This window comes from Vanessa tameamea, chromosome 5, assembly GCF_037043105.1.
Source record: "Vanessa tameamea isolate UH-Manoa-2023 chromosome 5, ilVanTame1 primary haplotype, whole genome shotgun sequence".
Lineage (NCBI taxonomy): Eukaryota > Metazoa > Arthropoda > Insecta > Lepidoptera > Nymphalidae > Vanessa > Vanessa tameamea.
The window spans coordinates 7713961-7734743 of NC_087313.1; the positions used below are offsets into that span (position 1 = coordinate 7713961).

Here is a 20783-nt window from a genome sequence, read left to right on the forward strand (position 1 = left end):
CGCATCGGCGTCTCGTGATGTAAATACCAGCGCATTCAAAAAGAAATATATCTCTGACTCTAGATCCTTCAAAAACGTGATTGCTAAGGCGAAGACAGAGTACATTGGTAGAATTGGCGAGAGACTGGTGCGCCTCCCTTCAGGAACACGTGCGTTCTGGTCTCTCGCTAAGGCTGTCTTAGGGAATTTCTGTCTTCATCTTTGCACAGAGACGGTGAGTCATTGGCCCATACAGCGAAGGAGAAAGCTGATCTTTTAGGCTCCCTCTTCGCGGCGAACTCGACTCTGGATGACCGAGGAAAGTCACCATCAACAATCCCGCGATGTGATACCACGATGCTGGAGGTCAAATTCCGGCAAAGTGCAATTCGTAAAGCACTTCTTTCCTTGGATATTCATAAATCGAGTGGCCCCGATGGTATCCCTCCAATCGTGCTACGGACTTGTGCTCCCGAGTTGGCGCCGGTCTTAACGCGTCTTTTCCGGCAATCCTATGCATTCGGCGTCGTCCCGAACTCCCGGAAGACTGCTTTGGTGCATCCGATCCCTAAAAAAGGCAACCGCTCAGACCCGTCCAATTATTGGCATATAGCCATCACCTCCTTGTACTCCAAGGTAATGGAGTCCATTATAAACTGCCAGCTCCTGCGGTACCTTGAGGAGTACCAGCTGATTAGCGCCCGTCAGTACGGTTTCCGTCGGGGTCGCTCAGCCGGTGATCTTTTAGTTTACCTTAATCATAGATGGGCGGAAGTAGTTGAGAGCAAGGGGGAGGCATTAGCAGCCAGTCTGGACATAGCGAAGGCCTTCGATCGCGTGTGGCACAAAGCGCTTCTTTCGCAGCTTCCTCATAATGGGCTTCCCAGAAAATTCTGCAATTGGATTACCAGTTTTTTGGCAGATCGGAGCATCAAGGTCATGACGGTGCATGCTCCGACCAAAAATTAGTCAATGCTGGTGTTCCACAAGGCTGCGTTCTATTACCCACTCTGTTTCTTCTGCATATCAATGACTTGTTGCAAATCAGTAACATTCACTGCTATGCAGACGACAGCACCGTAGACACCTCATACACCGGCCGTGTTAATATTTCTCGGGAAAACGTCGAAGAAAACCGGAACAAACTTGTGTCTGAAATCGAGTCTTCGTTAAACAAAGTCTCGAACTGGGGTCGGCTAAACCTAGTCCATTTCAACCCCAAAAAGACGCAAGTTTGCGCGTTTACTGCTAAAAAAATACCATTTGTCTTATCTCCACGATTCGAGAACATTCCGTTAGCCGCCACTGCTAGTATCGGAATACGTTTGCTCGTTTGCCAACTCTAATATAAAAAAAAAAAAAAAGCTTAGACTTTACAGTGAAATAACCCATTAGGCAACACTGGCCTAGCTATTGTAATATTTGTAATGTATATCTCACGAATTGTCGAGTCGGCCATTTGTATCAGCCACAGCTGTGTTTCAATATATTAACATCGTGTTTTCTGTTCATAGTTTAATTGCGTTTAATTTTAGTTAATGCATAATAAATATAAACTTATAAAATGGTAGAAAAGGCAGAGATAAAGGTTTGTATAACTTGTTCATATAAAATTGAAAATCAGAAAACTTCCATTGTTTCAACCTTGTCGGTTGGTCGATAGTTTTTATATACGTGTTTTGCATAAACGTGTCCTTTCATTTAAAATTGTTATTCATTAATTTATTATTCCAGTATATTATATTTTCTAAATATCCATTATTGAGCGTGGCTCAAAATAAATAGCCACGTAAAGATCTCTTAAATCAAATGGTATTTATGTTAACATCCAAATGTTGTTTTTGTCTTAAATATACAAAGTTAAAAATACTATTAATGGCTACTTCAATTTGTAAATATTTCTTCTATGAGGGTAAATTAATATTTTTATTTAAAAATAAACGATCAAGTGGACTATTGGTTACTAGTTTTAGTTTTAATAGGTAAAAATGCCCACACGCAAAGAATTATATACCCTACATTTTAGTTATCATAATTTATAGCATTCAAAAAATATATAAAGTTTTATACTACTTTCATCATTTTTATGAGTTGATATCTTCTAAATTGCGCAATTAGCTAAATTTGAATCCAACTTTTAGTTCCCATTAATGAATTATTAATCTTATTTTAATCATAAAATTTAAATATTCTACAGAGTCTAAAAAGAATGCTGATTATATTTAATACATTTCAATTACATGTGTAAATTGATACCCATTTGAATTTAAATTATTTTGTTTCCTTGAGAAGATTTTTAACAAGGTTTTTGCCTTACAGTGACTTGTTGTTGTATTTCAACATACACTAAGATAAAAGATAGCTAAAAAGTTGCCATTTTCTTTTATAAGAATGAATTATTATAATGTGGGTAAATTTAAATTTCATTAACTATGGTGTGTAAATTTAATATTATGAATTATTAGTGGATATTAAACCTGTTATTATGTTTAAATGTAACAATGAAATTAGAATTTTTATATTTCATTCTTATAATCTTCCAATTATTTAATAATTTTATAAAATTAAGATTTTGATCAGTATACAGTAAAAAAATACAATGAAGAAGCTCTGTTTTCTTAACTTTTCTTTGTTTCTGTAAAGAAACATTTTACTTTGGCATTGGCTTTCATTATGTAATACTTTCTAGTTAAGAAATTTTTATGTTAAGATTTTATTTGGCTTTATCAAGCTCAAGTTGTTATTCAGAACAATTGAGTTATTTTTCAATGCTTTCACAATACAATAATTACAATGTGTATAACTTTATTTTAATTACTATTATCATATATCTATTAATAATCGTAATGTCGGAATAAATACTGTTTAAAGTAATGATAGTGTTATTTATTTAGTTATATATAATGTTATTGTTATTTTACTTAAAATTTGTGTAAGTAACAATTATAATCCACTTGATTATAATTTATTCATAGTGGATGTTTAACATAATCTGTTTAGAGTTTACTATGTGTTAAGGGTTTCAAACTTATAAACTATTTCAACATTTAAACTGCAATTTTGTCATTAAACAAAGTTGAACCTAATTAAGAACTTATATATACTGTTTGACAGTTTATTTTGATATGCAGAAATAGGTATATATGTTTTAATAATATTTTCACTAACAATTTTTATTTTGTTAACAGCCAGAATCTCTGCTGAATCTTGATGACCTTTTACAATGTCCAGTATGTTACGAAATACCTTCAGGTCAAATATTTCAATGCAACGAAGGACACCATGTTTGCGGCCGATGCAAGATGCGTCTGGACGTATGCCCTGTATGCCGGGCACTGTTCTTCGGCACACGCAACTATGCAATGGAAGAATTAATAGCTAATTTTAGAAAACTACGTGCTTTTGTATGTTAACTTTCTAAATTTATGATATCTTTATGCTGTATAATAGTAAAGTGTGACTTGTATAATTACATTTAGTTTGCATGCTCTAATGATTTCAATGTATTTTTAGAAATTAGGCAGTAAAGGCACTACAGGCTCTTCAGAAAGCAGCACACCAGCTAAAGAAACAACTTCAGGGGAGTGTGAAAATGAAGTCAATGATGATGAAGAAGGAAATAATCCTACTGTTACAAATGTTAGTATATTTTAAATAAAACTAAAATTTTTAATTTTAGAAGGTCACTTTTAAAACTAACCCTTTTATTGTCGCTGATTTGCCATCACTCCTTAGTTATGTGTTCCGGATTAATTTTATTTTAGAAATTAAACCTTTACGTTGTCTAAGATGAAAGAATAATGTTTTAGTGTGAGTTTGGTGTGTGGCAAACTTGATGGCTTACAGTTACCCCTGACTGATTATTATTATTTTATGTTTATAACTAAAGAATAATGTTTATTTTATTTCAATTCTTATTCACTTCATTTGTTGTATTTATATATAGTTTGATATATATTTATATTAGTTTTATAGCGGATAAAACTATCAGGTAAATAATTGACTTTTAATAAACTTTGTAGCTTGGTCGGCACGGGTTGCGATCATGTTAAAAAGATGCAATTACATATGAGCATGTTTTAGCAATTATAATAATAAAGGGTATGCATTACGAAATTAAAAAATTTTTTTTTTTTGTCATAGAAGGGACACCCTAATATATATATATTTTTGTGCAACATTTTCGTTATTGGTTGAATAATTTTAAAAAACAATAAAAAAAATTGATTTTTAAAATCCAAACATTTTTGAATATTCATTCTAAACATTGATTTCTTTTTGTTAGTGCGTGAATGATTTTGTTTTTTTAATTCATAGGAACCAGCTCAAAGACCACCACAAGCCTGCAAAGGTCTCTTTCGTTGTCTCTGTTGTAAAAATGGCAATGGAGAAAGATTACCGAGTGCACGTTTACTTAATCATCTTCGTTATTTTCATACTCCAGATCTACTTGAGGTGAGGTGTAATAACTGTGTTATCTTATTAATTTAGTATCATTAGCGTGTGCTTGTTTTTTATTTATGTGGTATGAATGGCTGCCATATTTGCCTTTTTATCTAAGATTATTCTAGGCTAGTGGGGTCAGTACCCACACTCATACATACCATATAGGTTTATGTGCAAGTTGATTTTTTTTATGTGCTTAACACAAACATTACGTATTCGAGTCTTAGGCATAGATATTAAAATTTATTTTATGCTGCACATGCAAAACACATATTTTTTATTTAAATAATTTTCTTTTACATATTGCATGTTATTAATTATCTCGTTTTTCTAGCAATTTCGAAAGTAGCAATAGTAACAAAAAACAGTTACACAATATTACACATACACTTACACAATATTACACTTAAGATCTAATTCTTAACTAAAATGATTACTTAATTCTTAAAAATAATTTTAGGGTCGGTCTGAAAATGGAGAGTATTTACAAGCATGGCAATTTTCAACTGTGCCTGGAAAGTTAGTGACAGCTGTCAGAGTGTCTGACATGGGTATATTTTTTCTGACTATAGAAATAAGTAGTAAGTATTATTGGTTTTGTTTGTATTGTTATATTTCCTGATCAGTAGGAATAATGGATAGTAGGGTTAATATATTAAGATGACTAACACAATTGTTTCAATAAAAAATTATAAGTCTAAATTGGACAAAGTTGCTTAAAAAACGAATCGTGTTTGAAATATAGTAACTGGACTTAATTTGATTTCTATCTTTATCTTTGTTCAACCTCCTGTTCTGATTTTTGATTACTGTCTAAAAATTTGTTTTGTCATGATGCTTGCAACAAATTTTTCGTGTAATGTACATTTTTTATTTGATAAAAAACTGTGCCATACCTTAGGGTCATTGCCCAATAAACTAGCTATCTCACACATGAAATATTTTTTAAATTAGACCGGTAATTTGTCAAAAACATTGTTCCTTAAATAAATATATAATTATAACATTAAGTATAGGTTATGTGACATTGCTCCCAAAAAAAAAAATGATTATACTAATCACTTGTTACATTTACAGACAACGCAGTGTACGCGTGGTTAACAATGGCCGCATCCCCCTGGGTAGCTCACGCGTTTAATTATACCATAACCATTTGTGGTAATGACCGTGAAGCTATATTTTCAGATTGTGTAAGTAAATATCTCTTTAAATAATGCTCTTTTAAAACATTCATAGAATAAAAAAAAAAAACATTGTGTTTTTTGTTATTAAGGTATGGTCAGTAAGATCCTGTGAAGGTTCTTTGAAAAAGCGTGGAAACTGTTTAGTGGTCAAAGAAATGGACGCAAGAGCACTAATCGCGCCCGCCATGATCAGTGGCAAGCTGTCGGTGCGACGCACGCCGCCCGACCAGCTCGCCAACCAATCGCAGCCGAGAGCCGTCTTAAGGATCGCCAATCGGAGCAACAATCAGAACAACGCCAATAACTTGGAACCCTTTCTCCAAGACTTGCAGAACGACGTGGCGAGACTCTCCCGAGCGTTCGCCATGCTCGGACAGGAGGCGAACGCTCTGGTTCGTTCGGAAGCCGAAATACGAGCAAGAATCGAAAACTCATCGACGATCAATCAGAACTCATCCGGGCGTCGAACATCGGAATCGTCTGAGCCCGAACCTCAGCCTACAGTTCAAAACGATCAGATAATAAACGAGCAGTCTCTCTCGCGAAACGCGCGTAGACGCATCCGGCAGCGTCTGAGGGCGGCCCTGAACGGGCCCATCCCGCCCGTGCCGCCGCCGGGACCGCAGAGACACAACGGACCCATGCCGCCGGTGCCGCCGCCGGGACCGCAGAGACGCAACGGACCCATGCCGCCGGTGCCGCCGCTGGGACCGCAGAGACGCAACGGACCCATGCCGCCGGTGCCGCCGCCGGGGCCGCAGCGACGCAGCGGGCCCATGCCGCCGGGGCCGCAGCGACGCAGCGGGCCCATGCCGCCGGTGCCGCCGCCGGGGCCGCAGCGACGCAGCGGGCCCATGCCGTACGTGGCGCCGCCGGCGTCGCATAGACACAACGGCTACGCGTCCGACGCGTACACCGTGGTGCTGCAGCCCACACCGCCCGTGGCGCCGCCGTCCTCGTCCAGCGGCCCGTCGCAGTCGCAGGCCCCGCCCGCCAACGGCGCCCGAAACAAGAAAAAGCGTCCCCATCGCACATAAGCGATTCTAGTTTTTAATACTTATAATAAGTACATATTTGAGAATCATTATGTAATGTTATTCGTTACTCTAATTTAGAGTCTCAGACGTTTCCTCTGGGGTTTCCTACTGTGCATGAACTGTTTTAATTGTAAATATTTTAGTCTTTTGACATTGCAATCTTTGCAAGTGCTGTGATAAATAGTGCATACTGAGTTTTGTGCAGTATGCATGAGATACTACTTAATGTTTCATTGTGCGAAATGTCCCCAGAGTGAATATTTTGTGATTTAGGAAGACCATAATTATATTAATGAATTGTTATATTTCACGAATGATTAATTACAAGAATTGTATTATTTTAATGACATGAGGCATCATCATCCTTATTGGTAAATATTATGACTAGTAGATTAATTATTATTATTATGAATTTGCTTGTTTTTGGTCATTATAATTGCAGATTCGGATGTAGAATTATACTCTGTTTAATAAGGTGTTAATCACTCGATAACAAATAGTTATAATTTTAATATAAGTAATTACAAAAATAAACACTTTTTATTTCACTTAACTCTTTAAAAGTTGGAACATGCACAACAATCATTAAATAAACATAAAATCACCATATTTTACATAAAAAATGGTTCGCCATACATATCGACATATTTTTATTTAATTTTTTATGATATCGGTAGGCGGACGAGCAAATGGCCACCTTATGGTAAGTGGTCACCACTGGCCATAGTTAATGGCGTTATAAGAAATATTAACCATTCCTTACATCACCAATGCGCCACCAACCTTGGGAACTAAGATGTTACGTCCCTCGTGCCCGTAGTTACACTGGCTCACTCGCCCTTCAAACCGGAACACAACAATACTGCTATTTGGCGGTAGAATATCTGATTAGTGGGTGGTACCTACCCAGGCGGGCTTGCACAAAGCCCTGCCACCAAGTAAATCTATATGTGAACTTATTTATAATAGGAAGAGGTGAGACAACACCCTCTCCTAAAATCATGAATATAGCAGTTTTTAAATCATTTTCGAAAACATTTTCGGAATGATAAAGGCATATATGTAATAAACAGGAGCCTTACATTTTTAAGGTTTTGAACATGATGATGATGATTGAAAAGAGCTGATTCAGTGAACCTACTATATTAACCTACGACAGAGTTACAAACTTAAGCAAAAAATAAAACAATAGCAGTGGAAGGAAACCCGATTGAACGTGTACCTATAAAAAATTGGGAAATTATTTTAGCAGTGAAGCTGACAACAATATAAATGTACTCGAACAAAACTAAACTCTCAAAGGAGAAAAGTCTAAAGATGAAACGATAAAAAAACGGAAAACAAAATACCGACATGCCAGTTTCATACCAGCTAATATAAGGTTACAGATCCCGAGGTTCTGGGTTCAAACCCCAATTCGAGCCGTTAAAAAGATATTGGGGTTATTTATGTCGAAAAATTATCAGTAACAATACCGAGTTTGGAAGTGTGTAGACTCCCATGCTTCACAAAGCACGTAAAGCCGCTGGTCTTGCGTCTGCACTCTTTCCGACCGTGTCGGATTTGCTGTCCTATCGGATTATGAGAGTGAACTTGTGTTTTCGCACATACCTGTGCACTATAACATGTTATGCGTATTTAGTCTCCCTTGATTAGCCGCCGTGACCCAAATCGGCCAGAACGCCATCATATGTATGTTACAGACTCAATATTATAGAAATAACTCTGGAGAATAAAAACAACAACTAAAGAAATCAATTAAAAGAATATACCTATTAAATTTAATTTGAAATGGGAAATAAAGCTCATTTAACAAATAAATATATGGACTAAGCTTTAAAACCGTAAGAGCAGAGGCGACATTAACCCAGCACTCGGATTTTTACATGCTGTTACTTCAAGAAAACCGGGGGATATACGATATACCTTTTTTGTTGTTTGCATCGGTACTGTGTGTAGTATAAGAGTAATGTTTTTTAGAAATTGTTTGGAAGTGTTTAAAAGAAAACGAGTAAAATCTAACACAAATAGCGGCATAAATGTAACTCTTCGGCTCAGGGCCCCATTCCATTTGAGTCGAAATTTTGGAACTTAATATTGCTCCAATACAGGTGATCAGACAGAGGTAGATATTTATCCTAAATATAAAGGCTTTCTTTTCTCTCCATGTTTCCCTTAACCATCAAGCAGGATATCAATTACAATAAAAAAACAATTAAAAATGCAGTAGCGTCCGATTTGTACCCGAAATCTTCTAATTACTGTGTCATCTCGGAATATCTGCAGGGAAGCGTGGAAACTGATTATTTCTTCTCGCTGGACGTATAATAAGGCACAAATTCGGGCATAAATAAAAATTCAGAGTGCATTTGTATTTATGTCCGAACTTATGCCTGCTATTTCCTTACTCTTAAAAACCGATAACACGACAAATTCGACATGATCGAAAGGGTTCAAGCGTAGGAACAACGGCTTTATTTTCTTTCCAGGCAAGGAACTATGTCACACTTCGTAATTCCAGGTTAGACTACTGAGAATTTTTCGCTAGAAAAACTTTGAGTCTCTAAGATTAACGAGGCAGTCATTCGATGAATTAAAATTGTAGTAGTATGCTACTTTGGTTTCAAGATTTTTGTAGTACGGTCATCGAGTATCCGGTGAAATTAGTTACTATACGGCATAAACGGCTTTTCATCAACTTCTAGAAACTGTAACAGAGACGAATTGGTTATTTGTATAAAACAGTTCTTTTAAAACTTTCTTTCTTTTTCGAAACATGGACCAAAAAATATATATTTTCTAACAGACTTCTGAGAAAGTGTTTTTGGAAAATAATAGTAAAATTCGTTTCTATTTGGGTCTTAAAATTATTCTTAAGTAAATTTCAGGAAGGCAGAAGGCATAATGAGCCTGATTTCGACTGATATAATTTGATCATAGGTACTAGCACTAGGAAATATACGCTTCTCCTTACACCTGCAATGCACCGAGATGGGCATCTCAGGTTTTGCTCCGTGTGCCTGTAATAACATAGACTAATCATTTAAACGGAACAACAATACAAGGTATACAATAATTGCTGTTTGGAATTTTAATTGTTATTTTCTACTGCGTTATATATGAGATTGATGGTTTTATGCATTAGAATAATAAGTAAAAATATTGGTAAAAATTTTAAAAAACCAACAACACCACATTACGCTTACAGTTGAATGTACATCCAAACACCTACATAAATACCAATAAATATATAATCGCAAAAGTCTTATTACACTTTTGGTTTACCAGAGTTGGTTAATTTTTTCAAAGAAATTTTTCCTAACGCCTCTTCGCCTAGAACTGTCTTTTTTGTGTTCTTGGACAAAATTCTGTTTTCATTTTGATAGTGCGGGACTATATCTACGTCAATTTTTATCAAACGACCAGGACAACGCCGATTAAGCGATATGCCAATCTGTGAATAGTGCTCTCATAAATAATAAGTGTATGGCGTATGCCGTCGGTCAAACACACTGACCACACTGTCCTAACGTAACGTGTACTTTAGGCCTTACTTTTTTTTGCAATAGCTCCGTTTCAATTTTTAAGACTCATTGGATTGGTCAAAATAATTTGCTAACAAAGATATTCCTCTCAAATACGTACAAATGTCGCTATACTATTGGTTACTATATTTTACTACGTAATAATTCTTAATAGTGTCGATAGATGGTGATACGTCATCAATCATACGTCTCCTCGATACAAGATGGCGCTATTAGAACTATATATGTTATATGGCAACATTTTATTTTGCCATGTCGTTGAACGTTAAGTTTCATAAATATGTGTTCTCATTTTTAAACATTTTCTTAATCTTATATTTCATAGATAGCAAAGTAAAGGATTTTCATAAAATTCAGATCAAGAATTAATTATTGTCTTCTTAAACGAAATGCAAAATAAAAATATTCACTCAAAAATATATTTTAATAGATCTATAATATTTAATAAATTATAGGCATAACGGCAGTTCTATATATTTAATATCATACTATACTATAGATATATTATATTATAGCATTCAAAAATAAATATGGTAGTAACTTTTTTTTGGGAGGTTTCGAAATACGACTTCTCCTTCAAGAAAATTCTACACATATATTAAAGTTGACAAGCAAACCTTCCAGTGTTGCAGATGTCTACGGGCGGTGGGAGTAATTTCTCAGATGAGCTTCTTGGCCGTTTGCCTGTATATAATTATCACAAATTAGCAGCATTTGTGTCTGGATAGGCACCAACTGTCAAACAGCAATACTTAGTATTATTGTATTCTGGCTGAAGGGTGAGTGAGCCAGTGGAACTGTCAGTATTTCCGGTCTAGCACTTTCAGTTTTTTTTTACATATTTTTTTAAACGTCTTAATATTGTGTATTTGTTTTTGACTTAAAGTCAACTGAAAAGTGCGTGTCAAACACACAAACATTGAAACAATGTATTCTTCTGTTCTAACGTACCTTTTAGCTGGTTATGCAAAATCTTATTTTACACATTAAAGTGGCAAATTTTGAATTAATAAGTTTCCATTCAGCTTATTATATAAGAAAGGTTCAAGAAAATAATAGAAACAATTAGTAAAGATAAATATCAAAGTATACATAAAAATTTTAGTAAGCCAGAGATGTTATTTTTGTTTCATTTGACAATATGGCATTGCATTTGTTGTAGTTTGTAGTACTCGTTAAGTAATATTTTACAGTACGCTAGAAGGCTATGTAAGGATCTATGCCAAATAATTCTGTAATAATATTTACGTACATAGTGAATAATAGATAATCATGTCTTATAAATAAACTTAATAGTGATAATAAAACAGACCCAAAATACTGCCCTGTGGAACGCTGTAAGAAATTTACAGCTCCTCAGTTAGTCAGTTAGATAGTTGTTGATTTCGGTTATATTAGATCGACTAGTAAGATAACTGCAAAAGAAGATGTTTTGTGTACCTGTGACCTCTGACATTGTAAGTTTGAGTAGGAGTGTAACAATAGGAACGGTGTCATATTTTAAGGAATGTCTTGAAATATATCATTTTTTGTCCATTATCAAAATGGTGGGAAACAATTTATTAATTAGATAAATCTTTTCATTTGAATACTAGCACCATATGTTTAAAAAATCGAAGTTATCTTGCGACATATGATTTTCTCGTTTCAATTTTTAAATAAGTTTTGATCTCTAAGATTTTTCTTGCGATACTACGAGTCTTCTATAAACATAATATTTTTGTGCTGAGTGGTTGTAGGTAGATCTTGCAATATTATTGCGAGTTTTAGGTCGTATACAATCTTTAGATGATATTGTGATTGTCTCAAATGGAGATCAGAAATATTTTGTGTTTTAGGCATTTTGGGTTTGACGAGGGTTATATTTTAAAAACTAATTTTAATAGAAAAACTAACAATTTTTGTTAAAACTTGTATATAACCACTGTAGAACATAGTTCTAATGTTATCTTCGAAATTTTTATCGGATCTTGTGGAGTCAATTTCTTAAAATTTAATTATATTCTATGTTATTCTATTGATACTATTTTGGGATGTATGCATCTCATTTTTAAAACGCTGTTCCTTTGATTACAATATAAAAATATTGTAATCAAAGGAACTATTGTTAAAACTTATCAAAAACTATAATAACACTATGCTGGACGCTATTTTATTTGTGAAATGATAACTTCACACATGTGTGTTCACACTACTTCTTTGAGGCACAGTGCGTTCACAGCTTAATAGTGGACAGGGGTATAATTTAACAATACACAAAAGAGTACTTGGCAGTTTTGCTACTCGTCGATAGATGGCATTTTTGTCCATTTGTCTATATATTCTGACAGATCAGAGATTTTATTGAAAATACATATCTAACAATGTGAAACTGAAATGTTTTGTAAATTAATTTTATTTTGTTAAATAGTATCGGAAGTGTTATTGTGGCATGTCACAAATGAAAATATATACATTTTGATTTGTTATCGCGACGTAAATTTAATAAAATAAATATAATTTACATAATCTTTTAAAATATTTTGAATCTGAGATAGTAAAACTGGTGAGTATATTTTAAAGGTTACAGTAGTTTGAAAATACTACTACTATTTAATTCAATATTTTTTTAATTACAATTGTGCATCATTTTATTTTATGCAAAAGATTTAAATGAAAATAATGTTCAATTTATATATTTTTATATTTCTAAATAAACTCACGGAAATGACTATCTCATTATCTGCATTGATAGATCTTTAATAATACTTATAAAGAACTTTATTTTCATAAATTAAGCTTATGTAGATTTTAAATTTTGTTACAGATGTGAGTTAAAATGAGTATGATAGAGGTAGATCCGAAACTATTCATCACCTGTCGACTTTGTCTGGATGAAATGGGGCAGTACCAAATAGTGCCTCAGGTACAGGTGCAGATCAAATACTGCTTTGACATTGAAGTAAGTTCATAATTTGTGATTGATCAAAATTAACTATTTAATTATTATTTCCATTGAATATGGGGGTGTGTTTATTTCTTGGGGATATTTGTATTGTACCTAGTATGGCTATGCTTGTGTAATATGTAATAGTTAGCTTAATATGCTTTATAATTGTTGATTTATATGATTAAATCTATATATATATATAAATAAATATAAATATAAATATTGGACAACATCACATACATTACTCCGATCCCAATGTAAGTAGCTAAAGCACTTGTGTTATGGAAAATCAGAAGTAACGACGGTAACACAAACACCCAGACCCAAGACAACATAGAAAAATAATGAACTTTTTCTATATCAACTCGGCCGGGAATCGAACCCAGGACCTCGGAGTGGCGTACCCATGAAAACCGGTGTACACACTACTCGACCACGGAGGTCGTCAAATATATATATATATATATATCTCTATTTATTAGAAGAGGAAATTGTGCAAATGAATAAAAAATAAGTTCACTCTGCTATGATATATATATATATAAGTACATTTTCTTTAAGTAAAGTAATTAGCAAATATTTTGCAGATATAGCAATAAGTGTTGTGCATAAAGTATAAATGTTGCATAGCGAAATATTAAACATACAATTGAATATGATGTTATTTTGTAGATGAAGCTTAATTGAGCAAAACTATTTATTCAATTAAACTTATCACCAAATACATTCACATAATATTAATACAATATTTTTTTATATGAACATTGTAAGACTAAAAGTTTTTGATTTAGTGATTTTATCCATTAAGAATCAAATCTTGTATTGAAAACATTAACATAATATCTATAGTAATTTTATATAGATGTAAAATTTGTTTGTTTGTATGTAAGGTAAACTCTGGAACTAAAACTCCAATTCTCAAATTATTTTCATTGGTTGACAGTTACATTGTTCCTGAGTGCTATGTGGTTTAAATTATATTTATATCATATCATTTTCTTTATTAATAAATGCACCAATGTGAAGTTGTGGTGAGTCACTAGTAGAAAATATAAACATAGTAACAAATAATTATCTGATATATATTTGCATAAGTCTTTGAAGAAATATCTTCCATGACAGTAATTTTTTGGGTAGAATTTTGCGAAATTTGTTAAATAATATATCTCACTGTTTTAAAAAAATTATAAGTACAATTTTTAAATTGATTATAAGTACACTATATAAGTTCTGTAGGTACAATATTTGAATTAAAAAATATTTTGTTCTTCCATAATATGATACCAACTCTTTTTTTTTTTTAAACTATCAACAAAATGAAATTATATTTTGATAAATAATTCATAAACCAAAACTGTCATTATACTATGTTTTATCAATGTAAGTTATTGTGCGTTCATTGTATCTTTAATGTTGGTCCTCATCGAAAATAAGCTGAGGTCTTTCACTTGCTAGTTCATGCCTATGGGTCAGTGCAGGCACATCACTACTGACTAGGGAATGCAATCCCGGTATCCCGAAATATCGGGATCCCGTATACATTTTGCGGGACTTTGCGGTTATGATACGTTCAACCAAGCTGCAACTGGATTGTTAGTAGAGTAGGAAAACAGCTAAACAGCAATGATTGCGACAAAGTGATAATTTTTTAGTAAAATTGGCGCCCAGTGGCATGCGTTAGTTTGCCACATTAACACCGATGATATAAACTAAAATTATATTAATATTCCCACGAATACTTAAATCTTACTGTACTCCTATGCATAGAAATCATAACACGGTATTCTACTATGTTTGAAAAAGTACAATAAAATGTTGATTTCTTTAGATTTAGATTTCTTTAGAGAATAGATTCTTAATAAAAAGCCAAAAAATATGATCCGAGCGTTGTTGCTGACTGTGGCCGATGTGGTGCTTCAGGGTATGGAGCTGTTCATTCCGTATTCTGCGGTCCCCATCGGTGGCAAGTCCCAGCCCTGGTTTGGTCGTTTCTGCAAAACGGTTTCACGCCGAAAATGGGAACGCTACCAAGACTGGGTTAACGTATCGGCGTCTAGTGATGTAAATACCAGCGCATTCATAATGGAATATAACTGCCTCTAGGTCCTTCAAAAACGTGATTGCTAAGGCGAAGATGGAGTACATTGGCAGAATTGGCGAGAGACTGGTGCGCCTCCCTTCAGGAACACGTGCATTCTGGTCTCTCGCTAAGGCTGTCTTAGGGAATTTCTGTCAGCCCTCTTTTTCAGCTTTGCACAAGGACGGTGAGTCACTGGCCCATACCGCGATGGAGAAAGCTGATCTTTTAGGCTCTCTCTTCGCGTCGAATTCGACTCTGGATGACCAAGGAAAGTCACCATCAACAATCCCGCGATGTGATACCACGATGCCGGAGGTTACATTCCGGCAAAGTGCAGTTCGTAAAGCACTTCTTTCCTTGGATATTCATAAGTCGAGTGGACCCGATGGCATCCCTCCAATCGTGCTACGGACTTGTGCTCCCGAGTTGGCACCGGTCTTAACGCGTCTTTTCCGGCAATCCTATGCATTCGGCGTCGTCCCGAACTCCTGGAAGACTGCTTTGGTGCATCCGATCCCTAAAAAGGGCAACCGCTCAGATCCGTCCAATTATAGGCCTATAGCCATCACCTCCTTGTTCTCCAAGGTAATGGAGTCCATTATTAACTGCCAGCTCCTGCGGTACCTAGAGAAGTACCAGCTGATTAGCGACCGCCAGTACGGTTTCCGTCGGGGTCGCTCAGCCGGTGATCTTCTAGTTTACCTGACTCGTAAATGGGCGGAAGCAGTTGAGAGCAAGGGGGAGGCATTAGCAGCCAGTCTGGACATAGCGAAGGCTTTCGATCGCGTGTGGCACAAAGCGCTTCTTTCGAAGCTTCCTTCATATGGGCTTCCCGGGAAATTACTCAATTGGATTACCAGTTTTTTGGCAGATCGAGCATCAAGGTCGTTGTTGACAGTGCATGCTCCGACTTAAAATTCGTCAATGCTGGTGTTCCACAAGGCTGCGTTCTTTCACCCACTCTGTTTCTTCTGCATATCAATGACATGTTGCAAATCAGTAACATTCACTGCTATGCAGACGACAGCACCGTAGACACCTCATACACCGGCCGTGTTAATATTTCTCGGGAAAACGTCGAAGAAAACCGGAACAAACTTGTGTCTGAAATCGACTCTTCGTTAAACAAAGTTTCGAACTGGGGTCGGCTAAACCTAGTCCATTTCAACCCCAAAAAGACGCAAGTTTGCGCGTTAACTGCTAAAAAAACACCATTTGTCGTATCTCCACGATTCGAGAACATTCCGTTAGCCGCCACAGCTAGTATCGGAATACTTGGCGTCGATGTTTCGAGCCTCGTTCAGTTCCGCGGTCAATTGGAAGGCAAAGCCAAATTGGCATCAAAAAAGCTCGGTGTGCTCAGCAAGGCAAGACAGTATTTCACGTCGGCCCATCATCTAAGACTATATAAGGCGCAAATTCGGCCTCACATGGAATACTGCTCTCACCTCTGGGCGGGTGCTCCCCAGTACCAGCTCCTTCCATTTGACCGTATCCAACGTAGAGCGGCTCGAATTATCGACAATCAAGCCCTCTCCGATCTGCTTGATCCTTTGGCTTTGCGTAGAGATGTTGGATCGCTCTGCATCTTCTACAGAATTTATCACGGGGAATGTTCCGAGGAATTGTTCGGATTAATCCCGGCTGCTGAATTTCACCTTCGGACATCTCGTCAAAATTCCAAATATCACCCGCACCACCTAGATGTCCGAAATTCCACAACAGCGCGATTTTTAAGATACTTTCTGCCTCGCACAACCACTCTGTGGAACCAGCTTTCGCCGGCGGTTTTTCCGAACCGATACGACTTAAAAACCTTCAAGAAAAGAGCGTACTCTTTCCTGAAAGGCCGGCAACGCACCTGCAAGCCCCCCGGTGTTGCAGATGTCCATGGGCGGTGGTAGTCACTTTCCATCAGGTGAGCCTCCTGCTCGTTTGCCACCTCTACTATAAAAAAAAAAATGATGAATATTTTGATATAATTGATAAAATTTTAGCTTTAGTAATTAAATAATAAAATCGCTCCAATATTCTCAGTAATATAAACTCACTTAGTTTGTTGAGTCGATTCATTGAGATCTCGGTTGTTTATATTACAGACCTAGTTTTACAATATTTAATATTAGTCAGAAATGAACTCTTACATTAATCCTATTTTTATTTGGCGTTTATATCATTATTTAATATTTCAGGTGCAGCCTTTCGACGGTCTCCCGCAACTTATTTGTAAGAAATGTGAATCCATTTTGAGTCAATATGCAGAAATAAAAAAAAATTTTCAAGAAAAACAATGCGGTCTAAAATCAAACATAAAAGGAATTGTAAGTATTTTAGAGCTAATTAAATTTAATTAATAATATTGTTCTGTAATCGTTTTTTTTTTTATAAAATTGAAATTAATGAAAGAGATTTGCGAAATAATCTGTATCGTCACATTGTATGCATAGATTGATTTGTTTAGAAAAGTTTGGTTTCTACTTATTATCATAATATAGCTTTGTTGCAATATGCAGAGAGATAAAATTTAACTGAATACGTATATTGTTTTTCAATTAATTAATTATATATTGGTTTTCAGAATAAACCTATTGCACCCAGTATAAACCAACAGCAAGATACTGTTAGTTCTACTCAGCAAGTTGATAGTGATAGTAATAATCATATCAGTAAAACAAAACAGAAAGACAACCAGATAATCGTATCCACTAGCCAGAATTCATCTTTAGACAGAGAACCTGCTAAAGATAATAGGAACTTGTTTGGTGTAAAAAAAAATGTAGGTAACAAATCCAAGTCAGTTTGGAAGAACGATTATGAAAAAAATTTTGTATGTAGACTTTGCGCCAAATCTTTAAAAAATAAAAGGAGTATTGTACATCATCTACAGCAGTGCCACTTATTAAGAAACTACTCAAATGTCCTTCGAAGGTGTATTATTAAAATGAATAAAATTGATTCAATACCCAATTTGACATTTTCAAATGAAAATGTTGTATACGGCAAAGATAAGATAATTAATTGTCAACTCAAAAATTATTACATCCTATATACGCGTAAATTAAATGAGATAAAAAGTGTATCTTCGGAATCATCCGATGAAGACTTTTCTATACCTCGCAAGAAACGTAAAAGACTTCGACTGTTTTCAAAAAGTTCAAATGAAACGCTGGTTATTGATAATAATAGCACTTCCCCGAGTCTCATACAATCACATAGGAAAGAAGAGAAACAAAATTACACAAAGAGTAATGAAAAAGAATTAACAGATGTAAGCGAAGTTGAACTCATTAACGTTGATGATTCAGATAGTGCATCAACAGCGAGCCAAACCACTTTGAATAAAACAGAAACTATCGAAAATGTAATTCCTCAAAAATCTACTATTGAAAACGATAAGGTTATACAGAATATAATATCAATGTGCTACAACAAATATTTAAAGAGGTTAGATATGAGTAGCAAGGATTCGAAGGACACAGGAAATGGCGAATCTGTCTTGCAACGTAAAATTTTAAGTATGGGACGAAAAGTAATCCACAAAAAGGGTCTAAATTCAACTGGACTTATAAGATACATGGTACAAAAAGATCTTGATGTTGATTGTATAATAAAATGTCAAGCGAATGTTACTATAAAAACAACATTAAAAGATAAACAAAATAACGAAAATAGTACTCATCATACTTGGAAATGTTTAAAAGATGTTGATAATACTTACACGGCAATTGACTTTGTAGATCTTTTTGACAAAATAGTTAAGAGTCGAAATGTAGAAGAACAAAGTTCACAGCCAGAATATATTAGAGAAGATGACAATGATGTAACACTTGATATAAATGAAGGTGTACATTTAAATAAACAGTCAAATTACGATAATAGTGCCAAATTAACCGACAGTTCTTTGCCTTTAGTTGTACCATTCGATAACAATGTATATGAGAGAAAAGTAGAAAATTCTGTCTTATTCATACGCACTACTCAGGAAACCGAAAAAAACACTTTTTTGAAAAAACTCTTGAATGAAAACCCTGTTGCTAATCCAAAGCAATTACCAAAGAAGGCTACTCCGGTGGAATTGTTTACATTGCTCACAAACTCTAGTTCTCCATCACATACTGAATCTAGGCTTGAAGTGTCTAACTTTGAAAATAATATGAGTGGAAGTCTTCACATGCCAATTATAACTTCAACAGTTTCACTAGCTAATACATTAAACGAAGATAAAGAAAGCAATAATGAAACTGCTAACAAACCTGATTCAGAAGCTACTCAATCGCAATTACCGCGAATAAAAGTTAAGTCTGTAGCTGATCTTATGCCGCAAAATGCCGTTCCAAAAAGTCTTATTGTTCCATCAACAGCTTGGGCCACTCGTTATAGCTGTAACGACAATCAAAATAAGTTTGTACAGAAAAAAAATACTCCTAGGATGTTTGTGACAAATGATGAAACAAGTTACACGAATGTAAACTCTCACTCCGTTAATACAGGCAGTTATTCACAATATAATATAAATCAAAACACTAATACAAGCGCGTTAGTTCCAACAAATTCAAATGTATCATCAGGGAACACACAGAATAAAGAGCAATATGTCATATTGCATACAGTTGAAATACCTCATACCAAAACAAAGTCACCATTTCGGTATCTTCAACAGTTGTTACAAATCCATAACATTGTTTTATTAGATAGTATTGATATTGTTTCAGTTAGTATGTCGTGTCTTATTAAATTCAAATTAGTTTTCCATCAAGAATCTAGTGTTGCCGTTACACTGTGTTTATCTTTCTATTGTAAACAGAATACATTCTGCATTAGAGTAATGGATGTTAATTCAAAACACATAGACATTGCTAAGCTATCCGCATATTGGCAGTGGGAAATACTTAAGGAATTTAAAGGAAATGTTGTTCCTAAGCTTTATGAAAATGCCAGTAAGATTAGTCGAGATATATTCCAACATACTTATCATTTTGTAAGATTTCTCAGTTCTATTGAATTTTCAAAATGTACTGTCTGATTTTAATAATTTTTGTACATTTTCTTTTTTCGTTTTTGTGCTAGATAAACAGATTGGATGTCGAGCCTACAAAAACGAGAATTACATGTTAATCTATAACAGTGTTTAATGTAAAAAAAGAAAATAAGTTTTTGTTACAAAATGTAAATAAATATCGTAGAAAGTTATTTAATAAAATAAACTATTGTAGTTTATGTTGGACTCGTTATGAAGTATTAGGGAACTTTGACCATTTCTAAAGAGATGACAATTTTGAGATAAGATTTGTGAAAGAATCCTGCTGTATAAACTTAACCATTACTGGTTTAATATTATGTTTTAAATTAATTAACCTCGTAATTATAATGTTTCATTATTTTCTCTTATTTATCTTAAATATTTTTTAACATTCATCATAATTTAAGTTAAATTCCAAATTACAAGTTTATATATCAACATAGGTACCTACCAATATGGTAGTAAATTATTAAATAGAATTATGTTTTACAGTACAGGTCCGTAAATCCCAACTTCTATCATCCGTTTATATTGTGCGGAATTAAAAATAGTAATTAAGTTCA

At 34.6% G+C, this 20783-nt stretch overlaps 2 protein-coding genes across 2 annotated transcripts; both read left to right on the forward strand.

The window, feature by feature from the left end:
* The first annotated feature begins 1380 nt into the window (after positions 1–1380).
* Positions 1381–7194, forward strand: LOC113392697 (uncharacterized). Its single transcript, XM_026629239.2, has 7 exons — positions 1381–1567; positions 3168–3383; positions 3493–3618; positions 4297–4434; positions 4886–5006; positions 5503–5615; positions 5699–7194. The coding sequence occupies exons 1-7, from the start codon at positions 1544–1546 to the stop codon at positions 6644–6646; spliced, it is 1686 nt and encodes a 561-aa protein (XP_026485024.2). The 5' UTR covers positions 1381–1543; the 3' UTR covers positions 6647–7194.
* A 5790-nt stretch (positions 7195–12984) lies between these two features.
* LOC113392693 (uncharacterized) lies at positions 12985–20236 on the forward strand. Its single transcript, XM_026629235.2, has 3 exons — positions 12985–13132; positions 17393–17521; positions 17779–20236. The coding sequence occupies exons 1-3, from the start codon at positions 13010–13012 to the stop codon at positions 20221–20223; spliced, it is 2697 nt and encodes an 898-aa protein (XP_026485020.2). The 5' UTR covers positions 12985–13009; the 3' UTR covers positions 20224–20236.
* Positions 20237–20783: the final 547 nt, after the last annotated feature.